This window comes from Oncorhynchus nerka, linkage group LG28, assembly GCF_034236695.1.
Source record: "Oncorhynchus nerka isolate Pitt River linkage group LG28, Oner_Uvic_2.0, whole genome shotgun sequence".
Classification (NCBI taxonomy): Eukaryota; Metazoa; Chordata; class Actinopteri; order Salmoniformes; family Salmonidae; genus Oncorhynchus; species Oncorhynchus nerka.
In genome coordinates this window covers 48,319,692-48,331,851 of record NC_088423.1, presented here as the reverse complement: position 1 = coordinate 48,331,851, position 12,160 = coordinate 48,319,692, and the positions used below count along the sequence as shown (strand labels likewise).

Genomic DNA, 12,160 nt, shown 5'->3' with positions numbered 1-12,160 from the left:
CAGACAGTCTAAACCCACAGTTGTCAGTATTGTCTTGTGTAGAATTAGTCTGGGTAAATGATGCTGTCACATCATTGACCATCTTGCAGAGCCTTTTTTGAGGTCTCTCACTAAACTCGGCAAAGGGTACCATGTTTCGCAGCCTGTAGGAAAACTCACTAAATGCTATTAGGGTTAACCCACTTGGGATAGACTGTAATGACACTACCTAGTTAAGGGTCGTTACAGTGTTGTGGTCCTTTCTCAATAGCAGATTCATTTCTGAAGCCCCAGATGGTTGAGGTGGAGGTTTTGATAGGGTTAAAGGATGTTAGACCAGCGAGCTACACTATGGTGCTCTCTCTCGCTCTGTCACCCCGGGCACTTCCTGTTTCATCACTGGAGCCAGAGTTGCTCAGGGGGTTATACTCCCAGTTCCAGAGTAGTTACTGTCATTTGTCCGAACAAGCCAGAGGGAGGGTTAGATCCACCCCCCCTGCCTCAACCAACCATTCACAACCCCCATGAGGCCTACACTAAGCTGCTTCTACATAGCAGTGGAGTTTTGTCAAACTGATGTGGTGCCATGTAGTGCAACGCAGTATCAAAGAGGCTGAGGAAAACATTAATCTTGGTATAGAATCACAATCTGGCTTATCTGGTGTTAAATGCCTTCTTTGCAGTCATGGTATGTCATGTCAAATCTTGCAAATGGGTTGCAGTATATATCATGAAGGCTAGCCAAGTGTAATAGAGTGGACACACACACACACACACACCTACTCTGTGGGCCCAGGAGCCAACCAATCATCCAGAGAGAAGCCCATCACACAGGGGAGCCTGCTTAGCACATCCTGGTGTGTCAGCAATCAGCTTCTTATTGTGACCATGCTGCCAGATCTCTAACTCTTGGAAGCTCAAATTCACCTGCATCACTCTGTCTGCTTGAGGGCAAAAAACCACAGCCCTAATGCAAGCACTCACAGAAGCCTGAGGCGGGAGAGAGGAGGAGAGTCGATGTCATGATTTCAGACGCTTTCTCTCAATCTATCAAGTCAACCCCGGCTTCCGCTGAGCACCACTTAACCCAGAAGTGACCCAAATTACAGGAAGCGTCTACTCGATCTTTGCCGTTTGAATATCGACGTCTCTTCTCAGACTGGAGGTAATTTCCAGAAAAGTTAACTAATGAACTGATTCAGAAGATGGATTGCAATAACATAATTAAAGTGTCCCCTCTTTCAGTGTGGATGAATCCTAAAATAGGCAACCACTATCCCTCACTTTAGATTCACCCCTGTGATATGAATCAGTTCCTGGGTGTTATTCTGTGTCAATTATGCAATAAATCCAAGTCCAAGGACACTTGTTGTGGAAGAGAAGCAATTGGAAGTCAACGCATTTTTGAAGTGGTGACATTGATGACTGAAAGAGCGAGTGTGCAGAGAGAGCAATACATATCACTTTTAAAGGGGTGAAAGGATCCGGGGATATCCAGGGAGACTCATTGTGAGAGGAAAGAAACTGGGACATTGGTTGCTGAAGTTCAAGTGGCGATAACATGGCAAGGTCAGGCAGAGTTGACGATTTGAAAGAACGACTGCAGTAAAACGGAACGAGGAGGCGGAATCTGCGGCCCGTGCTGCCGTTTAGCAGCAACGTGTTTGTATTGGGTAAAATGTGTTGAACTGGACTGAATTACACTTACTGAACTCAAACAAGGGTGATTTGTTAGTCACAGAGTCACTGTCATCTAAAGAGTGTGAAGCAGGCTTAATCCATGTCTGTGAGCCACATGTCTGCAACATGAAAGCCCGGGAACTGCCTCCCCCATAATCATGCTCTCAGCATGACCGTGAGCTAGCAAAGCATATGAAGAGACTAGGGCCTCTGACAATGAATGGATGGCTACAGGAAGTAGCGTGTCCTTTCTAATTACCTTGGCCTTTTCTACTCAACGCTAATTCAAAGGAGTGGCCTGATTCACAGGACTACTACGGGCAGTGTTATGTTTCCCATCATACAATGACTCACACTTCTGGGAAGATCCAGATTGATGAGATGAGCTGGAAAGGTTGAGGCAAAGGGTTTAACCGTCACAAATGATGCTGGTCATTTACATGTAAATGTTCATAGGAGCATGTCAAATTGGGTGTCAAATGAAAATGAAGAGTCCATATGTTTCAGTTATGTTTTCAACCATTTACCGTCCTCAAAATGTGGATTAAGCGAAGGCTTTGATTTCTTGTCAAATAGATAGAAAAGGTGTCTTAGAAAACATCTACCAGTAATAGTCTTCAAATGTATTAGAAATACATCAAAACACAGTAATGTTGAAGTAAAGACCCTTGCCAACTAATAAACACTCTTATTTAGTTTTACTGGCTTCTGTAAGAAAGAAACGTTGTTGTGCCTTGAAATTGCATCACCAAAAACCCACATATCTTTAATTTCTCTCCCTCATGAGGGAGGATAATGAAAGTTCACAGAAGTAACAAGTAAAGGTAGACCTATCATTTACTGATATCAGTTTTGTTTATTCATTATTAAGTGATTAAATCTTAATTCCGTTACCAAATCGGTAACGGAATTTCTGAAAAAATGTTAATGAAATATCTGCAATTGAATTGGCTAGAATGGGAAATCATTGTCACAAACTACAGTTGGGTTCACAAGTTTGGACAGCACTGTACAGTAAGTACAGCATAGTAGAGTACAGTAAAGAGTAGAGTATAGTTCAGTACTCTACTGTAGAGTTCAGTACCGTACACAGTAAAGCACGAGTTGAGTACACTATAATGTAGTTTATTTTACTGTACTGAACTCTACTGTTACTGAACTCAGTGGTGTAAAGTACCAAAGTAAAATTACTTTAAAGTACTACTTAAGTAGCTTTTTGGATATCTGTACTAGAAAAGCCGATACCGATTAATCGGACGATTTTTATATATATTTGTAATAATGACAATTACAACAATACTGAATGAACAATGAACCCTTTTATTTTAACTTAATATATTTTATTTATGTATTTAGTCTCAAATAAATAATGAAACATGTTCAATTTTGTTTAAATAATGCAAAAACAGTGTTGGAGAAGAAAGTAAAAGTGCAATATGCGCCATGTAAAAAAGCGAATGTTTGTAAGTTCCTTGCTTATAACGTGAACATATTGGTGGTTCAATATTCCCAGTTTTAGGTTGTAGTTAATATAGAAATTATGGCACGTTGACTATTTCTCTCTATACCACTTTTGTATTTCATATACCTTTGACTATTGATGTTATTTTTTTGTTATTTTTTGTTGTTGTTGAATTTTTACCCCTTTTTCCTCCCCAATTTCGTGGTATCCAATTGTTAGTAGCTACTATCTTGTCTCATCTCCCGTACGGGCTCGGGAGAGACGAAGGTTGAAAGTCATGTGTCCTCTGACACACAACCCAACGAAGCCGCGCTGCTTCTTAACACAGCGCGCATCCAACCCGGAAGCCAGCCGCACCAATGTGTCGGAGGAAACACTGTGCACCTGGCAACCTTGGTTAGCACGCACTGCGCCCTGCCCGCCGCAGGAGTCGCTGGTGCACGATGAGACAAGGATATCCCTACCGGCCAAACCCACCCTAACCCGGACGACGCTAGGCCAATTGTGCGTCGTCCCACGAAAATGATCATTTCGAAAACAAAACGTTTACTCTTTCAGTGAAATACGGAACCATTCTGTATTTTGTTGAAAGGGTGGCAACCCTAAGTCTAAACATTGCTGTTATATTGCACAACCTTCAATGTTATGTCATAGTTATGTAAAATTCTGGCAAATTAATTATTGTTAGGAAGAAACAGTTCGCAACAAGCCAGGCGGCCCAAACTGCTGCATATACCCTGACTCTGCTTGCACTGAATGCAAGAGAAGTGACACAATTTCCCTAATTAATATTACCTGCTAACATGCATTTATTTTAACTAAATTTGCATGTTTAAAAAATATATACTTCTGTGTATTGATTTTAAGAAAGGCATTGATGTTCATGGTTAGGTACATGAATGTGCTTTTTTCGCGAATGCGCTTCTGTTAAATCATCACCCGTTTGGCGAAGTTGAAGTAGGCTGTGTTTTTCGATGATAAATTAACAGGCACCGCATTGATTATATGCAACGCAGGACAAGCTAGTTAACCTCGTAATATCATCAACCATGTGTAGTTAACTATTGATTATGTGAAGATTGATTGTTTTTTACAAGATAAGTTTAATGCTAGCTAGCAACTTACCTTACCTCCTTGCAGACACAAGGTCCTTTTGATGCTGCACTCCAGTAACAGGTGGTCAGCCTGCCACGCAGTTTCCTCGTGGATTGCAATGTAATCGGCCATAATCGGTGTCCAAAAAGGCCAATTTACCGATTGTTAAGAGAACTTGAAATCCACCCTAATCAATTATGTACTTTTTACTCCATACATTTTCCCTGACACCCAAAAATACTCATTACATTTCGACAGGAAAATGGTCCAATTGACACTTATCAAGAGAACATCCCGGGTCATCCCTACTGCCTCTGATCTGGCAGACTCACTAAACACAAATGCTTTGTTTGAAAATGATGTCTGAGTGTTGGCGTGTGCCCCTGACTATCCGTCAATTTAAAAAACAACAACATGGACTACTTTTTCCACCTCTGACTGTACTGAACTATACTCTACTTCAGCGGTTGTCAAAGTGGGGTCCAAGGGGGTCCTCAGCCAGATCTCAAAATATGTGAATATTAATGATTATTACTAACAACAGAATAATCACGTTTTGACCAAGGGATCCGTGGAATAATTATATTTAGAGTGTGTAAAACAATACAATGTAATATTATTAATCTACAATGTACACTACCAGTCAAACGTTTTTAGAACACCTACTCATTCAAGGGTTTTTCTTTATTTTGACTATTTTCTACAATGTAGAATAATAATGAAGACATCAAAACTATGAAATAACACATGGAATCGTGTAGTAACCTGAAAAGTGTTAAACAAATCAACATGTATTTCATATTTGAAATTCTTCAAATAGCCACCCTTTGCCTTGATGACAGCTTTGCACAATCTTGGCATTCTGTGTATGTTCTTAACCCTGGGCAACATGGGCCTGAGAGGTTTACAGGGATATCCACAGTACTCCCCCAATTATACATTTTTCAACTCAATACTATTCCCCGAAAATTGTGGGGAATTGCAGGAAATTAACTTGAAAAGTGCAACATTTTCTCTCTGATGCCAAGGGCCTTTAAGGCCAGGCACCACACGCAGAAATGACTTTTTGCATCTACCTATCAATTTTGAGATTTGTTGGTATTTTGGTACATTTTAATATTAGTATTTTCTAAAAGTAAACATAAAAATGTCAAAATCGTGATGAAAATGTATATCTTCTTTAGTTTGTTAAACCGCCGTCATCAAAATTGCATGACTTTTAACCACTTTAAAATGAACATACATCCATAATTTCAAAGCTCACTACATTGAATTACACATAATTTAAAAGACAATTTCACAGAGAATGTAACAAACTGGACAATACCGTATGTAGTAACTTACTTTGAAGAGATGGTGATTGGGTCTAAATAGGTGTTGGGCATTTGGTAGTCTTAATTTTAGTGTACATTAACTGCCATTTGCTGAAAGTCTGACTCTTCCCAAATGCTTTCCTCGGCTTCAGAAGCCACTACATTCACCAAATTGTGTGTGGTTATCCAATATATTCTTGAGACTTGCCCAGAGGAAAATGTCCGGAGTTTCTGGAACAAAATGAAACCAAACTGACTTATTCCAGTGACCTTGAAAAATGGATTCGCTGAATATGCAAATAATGTGCATATTTAATGACATTTTTGTTTGCACATTTTAATACAATATTTCAGACACAATTTAACACAAAAAAAGTTTGTTTTTTAAATTCTACATTCAACTGGTAAAAGTTGACTATAATATGATTAAATACATTTTTAAAAATCCCTATTGGGGTGTGGTGCCTGGTTTTAAATGTTGGTTTGTCCTGCCATGCACTGCCAAAGTCATAGTAAAACTCCTTTGTATGCTATTTAACTCGCTCAAGTTGTATTCTGATTATGAGGGGGTCCCTGATGAATTTGCTATCGCAAAAGGGGTTCCCGGCCCCAAGAAGTTTGAGAACCCCCTACTCTACTGTACTGATCTCTGTTCTGTACTGAACTCTACTGAGCTGTACTGTACTTTGATGTAGACATCAATAAATGCATAAAAAAATTCTACAATGTGATTTTCTGGATTTTTTCCCCTCATTTTGTCTGTCATAGTTGAAGTGTACCTATGATGAAAATTACAGGCCTCTCTCATCTTTTTAAGTGGGAGAACTTGCACAATTGGTGGTTGACTAAATACTTGTTTTGCCCCACTGTATGTAGATACTCCATAAAAAAATAAGCAGTTTCCAGCTACAATAGTAATTTGCAACATTAACAATGTCTGCACTGTATTTCTGATCTATTTGAATGGAAAATTAAACAAATATACATTTAAAAAACAAGGACATTTCTAAGTGACCCCAAACGTTTGAAAGGTAGTGTATGTACATATAGGTAGAGATAAAGTGAATAGGCAACAGGATAGATAATACACAGAAGCAGCAGGGTATGTGATGAGTCAAGAGTTAGTGCAAAAGGGGTCAATGCAGATATTCCAGGTAGCTATTGGTTAACTATTTAACAAACTATTTAGTGGTCTTATGGCTCGGTGGTAAAAGCTGTTCAGGAGCTTGTTGGTTCCAGACTTGGTGTTTTGGTAACACTTGCTGTACGGTAGCAGAGAGAGCAGTATGACATGGGTGCCTGAAGTCTTTGACAATCTTTACATCGCATTTTGCCATGTCTCAGTGCATGGAATGCAATATCAACACACAGAGAGACTTGTAGCCTAGTGCATATTCTGAATGATAAATTCAACTCACTGGTGTGGAGAGGATGTTTTTCCCTGTAAGCGATCTAAGACTGGAATTCCAGATTGAATCAAATCAGCAATGATAGTGTTTACTGTTTTATGCTACAACCACTTTACAGAGCCCCAAACTATTGTACAACATTATTTGACTCGGGAATAGAAATATGTTGTTTAGCCCTGTGTGACCAAAACGTGAAATATTATGAAAAAATTGGTCCTCTCTGACGTTTCTGTGCACCTATCCATTTCAATCATCTAGTTACATTACGAGTGCAGTCATTTCCTCCGTCTTCTAACACTGTTCCTGTTGCCCCTTTCCTCTGCTGTGGTTCTGTCTAAGCACTGCCATATGAAAGGATTAGCTATGTACAAAATGTTGAGCGGGAAGAATCCACGGAGGATTAGCTCGTCTTGCAGAGCAAGACATGCAAACCAGGCCTGATGCCTTTTGTGTGGCGCCGCTGCAGTACCCTCTCAGTAACGGCCTGTGTGCCCAAGTCTGATCTGGTGGGTGGCATTGTGGGCATAAGTTAATAACGAGGCGCCTGCCGAGGGGGGGGGGGGGGCATCAAGATATCCCTTCCCATGTTTTATTGTAGACTTGGCACTGTGATCTGTGCGTGGTGTGTTGGAGGCAGAGGAACTTTTTAAGATAAGCAGGGCGGGTGAGTCAGAGAGAGGTCTGCTGGCCCCCTCCTGTGCCACTGTTAGCTGCTGGGCACACCTGGGCTTCACACACACAAACAGAGAGCTCCCGCCTGGCACACGCCACAGGGTGGGGCCAGTGGAGGCCCCTCATGACACCCACACAACATGCACTCCAACAGGGCAGCAGAGGCACCCTCCAAGCCCCCCCTGGGCCTTCGCCCATCATGACATACCAGTCAGATACACTGTAATTGCAAGTGTGTGGCTTTCAGCTACACTTAGTTTATTTTCCATCTTCAACATCACAGCGGCATGATCCTTTTATTACTGCTTATCTGCAATGGAGAATGATGCCCGCATCACATGGGAGCTTTGCCAAATGATCCACATTCCCAGTTACAATACCAGGGTTACAGTAAGCTCATTATTTTACAGTAATGGATAAGGTTGTACTGTGTCTACAGTACAATAGCATACTAACAGGATCACGCTAGGCTTTAGAAATGGAGATTGTTGTCTGTACATGTTTCTGTAGTAATAACCTGAATTAACCGTGTCCCTGTTACTGTGCCTCTGATGTCCAAAGTTGTTCTCAAACTGCTGTCAGAATGTTAGATGCTACTACTGTGTGACACCAACAAAGCAACTTATCGTGCCTGTCCGTTTTTTGCCAGTGACAGATTTTCTTTTCTCTGTTTTCACAGTAACCTTTGACCACTTCCAGATTCTCCGGGCCATTGGGAAGGGGAGCTTCGGAAAGGTAATGAAGCCAGAGCTCTGACTCTACTCTCTATCTGCTCTTTGTGCGTACATTTGTTCCTGGGAGGAGTGACCGCTACGCAGCTCGAAGGCTTGGGGGAGATCCAGTACCTCCAACCAGCCAGCTACAGATATGTGTGTGAGCTTTGCGGGCAGGCGGTGGCTGCCACCGCTCAGGACCCTGGGTAACTCTGTGGCACTAATTACACCCTACAATCATTATCCTCAACGAGGAAGCAGAGACGGTCTGGTAAAGTGGGCCTGAAGTAATTACTTTTGAATTCTGATTAATCTAAACCGCAGCAGTTAATTAATTTAGCTGTGGCTGCATTTTTGTTTCTTTTAAATGTAATCTCGTGTCAGCTGGGATGTAAGTAGATTTGACTCGCTGTCTTATATCTAATTACAGACAATGTAAGATAGCTCAGATCGTTGTTTTGCTCAATGCTTATCTTTGTGTAATGAAATGCCAATAGGGAAAGTGTGTGCGCGTGTGTGCGCGCGTGTGTGTGTGCCCGTGTTGTTTTGAAACTAAATACCACAACTCTTCAAATCCCATCTCAAGTGACATTATGGGCTTTGATTGGTACTCTAGTGCAGTAGACTCAGTTGAGTATAGTTTGCATTCGATGTGTGGAGAATAAATCAGCATGGTCATGCACAACAATGTATGTATCCAGCCACACTTTATAATCATCAACGATATAAAAGGAGGACTGTGGTTGTGCTAAGTCGGTTGAAAAAAGCTTATCTGCAGTTTGACTCTAAAATATCATGACGACTGATATTTGTTCATTATTCTTGCTGTCGACGCAAGCCCCTATGCAATCTTTCCGCTTTGCTCTCATCAAAATCTTTTTTGGGGGGGGGCAAAATAAGTGTCTCTTTTATACAGAAAGTCAGCCCCGGCTGCAGAATACATTACCATCTGAATTGATGTTCATTTCACTTATTGCTTCTTTCCCTCAAGCTGCTGTCACTACCCTTATGATGTTAGAGGGAGTATGAAATCCACAGCACCCAGCCAGGGCTTTAAAGGCTGAGCCATTAGACACAACAGGCCATAGACTAGTGTCCAAAAGGGTATTACATATCACTGGATATGAGAACCCAGAGGGAGAGGAGCCCTGACAGTTATGTCTCTCTCACACACGTACGTGCTGACACGCATGCCTGTATGCGCACACACACATGGGTACAGACACATACACTTTTACAAGCATTAAACACGTACAGTTGAAATCAGAAGTTTACATACACCTTAGCCAAATACAATTTCACAATTCCTGACATTTAATCCTAGTAACAATTCCCTGTCTTAGGTCAGTTAGGATCACCACTTTATTTTAAGAATGTGAAATGTCAGAATATAGTAGAGAGAATTATTTATTTCGGCTTTTATTTCTTTCATCACGTTCCCAGTGGGTCAGAAGTTTACATACACTCAGTTAGTATTTGGTAGTATTGCCTTTAAATTGTTTAACTTGGGTCAAACGTTTCGGGTAGCCTTCCACAAGCTTCCCACAATAAGTTGGGTGAATGTTTGCCCATTCCTCCTGACAGAGCTGGTGTAACTGAGTCAGGTTTGTAGGCCTCCTTGCTCGCACATGCTTTTTCAGTTCTGTCCACAAATTGTCTATAGGATTGAGGTAAGGGTGTTGTGATGGCCACTCCGATACCTTGCCTTTTTTGTCCTTAAGCCATTTTGCCACAACTTTGGAAGTATGCTTGGGGTCATTGTCCATTTGGCAGACCCATTTACGACCAAGCTTTTAACTTCCTGACCGATGTCTTGAGATGTTGCTTCAATATATCCACGTAATTTTCCGTCCTCATGAAGCCATCTATTTTGTGAAGTGCACCAGTCCCCCCTGCAGCAAAGCACCCCCACAACATGATGCTGCCACCTCCATGCTTCACGGTTGGGATGGTGTTCTTCGGCTTGCAAGCCTCCCCCTTTTCCTCCAAATATAACAATGGTCATTATGGCCAAACAGTTCTATTTTTGTTTCATCAGACCAGAGGACATTTCTCCAAAAAGTACCAACTTTGTGCCCATTTGCAGTTGCAAACCGTAGTCTGGCTTTTTTATGGTGGTTTTGGAGCAGTGGCTTCTTCCTTGCTGAGCAGCCTTTCAGGTTATGTCAGTATAGGACTCGTTTTACTGTGGATATAGATACTTTTGTACCTGTTTCCTCCAGCATCTTCACAAGGTCATTTGCTGTTGTTCTGGGATTGATTTGCACTTTTCGCACCAAAGTACATTCATCTTTAGGACACATGATGGCTGCGTGGTCCCATGGTGTTTATACTTGCATACTATTGTTTGTACAGATGGACGTGATACCTTCAGGGTTTTGGAAATAGCTCCCAAGGATGAACCAGACTTGTGGAGGTCTACAATTGTTTTTCTGAGGCCATGGCTGATTTCTTTTGATTTTCCCATGATGTCAAGCAAAGAGGCACTGCGTTTGAAGGTAGGCCTTGAAATACACCCACAGGTACACCTCTAATTGACTCAGGCTAATTGACATCATTTATCAGAAGCTTCTAAAGCCATGACGTAAATTTTCTGGAATTTTCCAAGCTGTTTAAAGGCACAGTCAACTAAGTGTGTGTAAACTTCTGACCCACTGGAAATGTGATACAGTGAATTATAAGTGAAATAAACTGTCTGTAAACAATTGTTGGAAAAATTGCTTGTCGTGCACAAGGTACATGTCCTAACCGACTTGCCAAAACTATAGTTTGTTAACAAGAAATTTGTGTAGTGGTTGAAAAACGAGTTTTAATGACTCCAACCTAAGTAAACTTCCAACTTCAACTGTAGATGTTACCAAGTAATTGGCCTTCAGGTAACCTTGTTTGTAAGGCTTGTAAAACTGTAACGTGTTTGGTAAGATGGTCTAACCTTCAAGTGAATGTTTGTAGCCCACAACGGGCATGGATGAGATGTTAGTACTCTGAAGCAGACCTGGGTTCAAATACTATTTCAATTATCTCAATTACTTTCACATACATTTTGAGTATTTAGATATGTTTTGTATATGTACTTGAATATGGGAATATATTTGGAAATACACTTGGAAATTATTGGCATGTATTTGAAAATACACGGACTCAAATCCACTCCTATGCATTTAACCCAGATATTTATTAATAGTATTTGAAATAAGTATTCCAATACCCTACTATTATTAGAAAATGCTTTTAAATACATCCAATAGAAGTAGTTGATTCGGGACACATTATTTGAAAATACTCAAAGTATTTAAATAACAAATAATCAAATACACATGTATTTAAACTAAGTTATGCTCTGTTGTAAAGCCATTTTACCCATAAAGCATGAGTCCTCTACCTGTGGTGTTTTTTTGTCATTTATCATCTTTCATCTGACTCTTCGTGTGTGTGTTTGCAGGCTAGGTTGTAGATAACACTTCCTTGTAGCTCAGGGTCTGATTGTAGATATGTGATGGGAAGGTTGTGCAGGCAGACGGACAGAGGGACATATAGCTCAAACACTCAGACTTCCAGACCAAGTTTGAACAGTTTGGAGGTCATCTTGCCTCGACCATGGGGAGCTGTGTGATGTAGCTGCACTTGGTATGCATGCTATTACAGAGCAGCATGGTCTTCCTACCAATAGGGGACTGTCACACGGGAGAATGTGCTGACTGTGTGTTTCTGTGTGCTTTGAGGTGTGTTTTGTGGTGTTTGGGGTTTCACAGCACGAATGGGTCTTTTCCTCCATGTTTTATACCAAAATAGTCCCTGCCGTGTGGGTACTTGTGCGAGCCAGGCATGTGTGGGGAG

General features: G+C 41.0%; 1 protein-coding gene across 1 annotated transcript in view; it reads left to right on the top strand.

Moving 5' to 3' along the window:
- Nucleotides 1-12,160, top strand: part of LOC115113339 (serine/threonine-protein kinase 32C-like) — a 91,979-nt gene that overhangs the window by 29,802 nt on the left and 50,017 nt on the right. Inside the window, exon 2 of the mRNA XM_029640869.2 lies at nucleotides 8,290-8,345. Within this exon, the coding sequence (XP_029496729.1) occupies nucleotides 8,290-8,345 (56 nt within the window). The remainder of the gene's footprint in view (nucleotides 1-8,289; nucleotides 8,346-12,160) is intronic.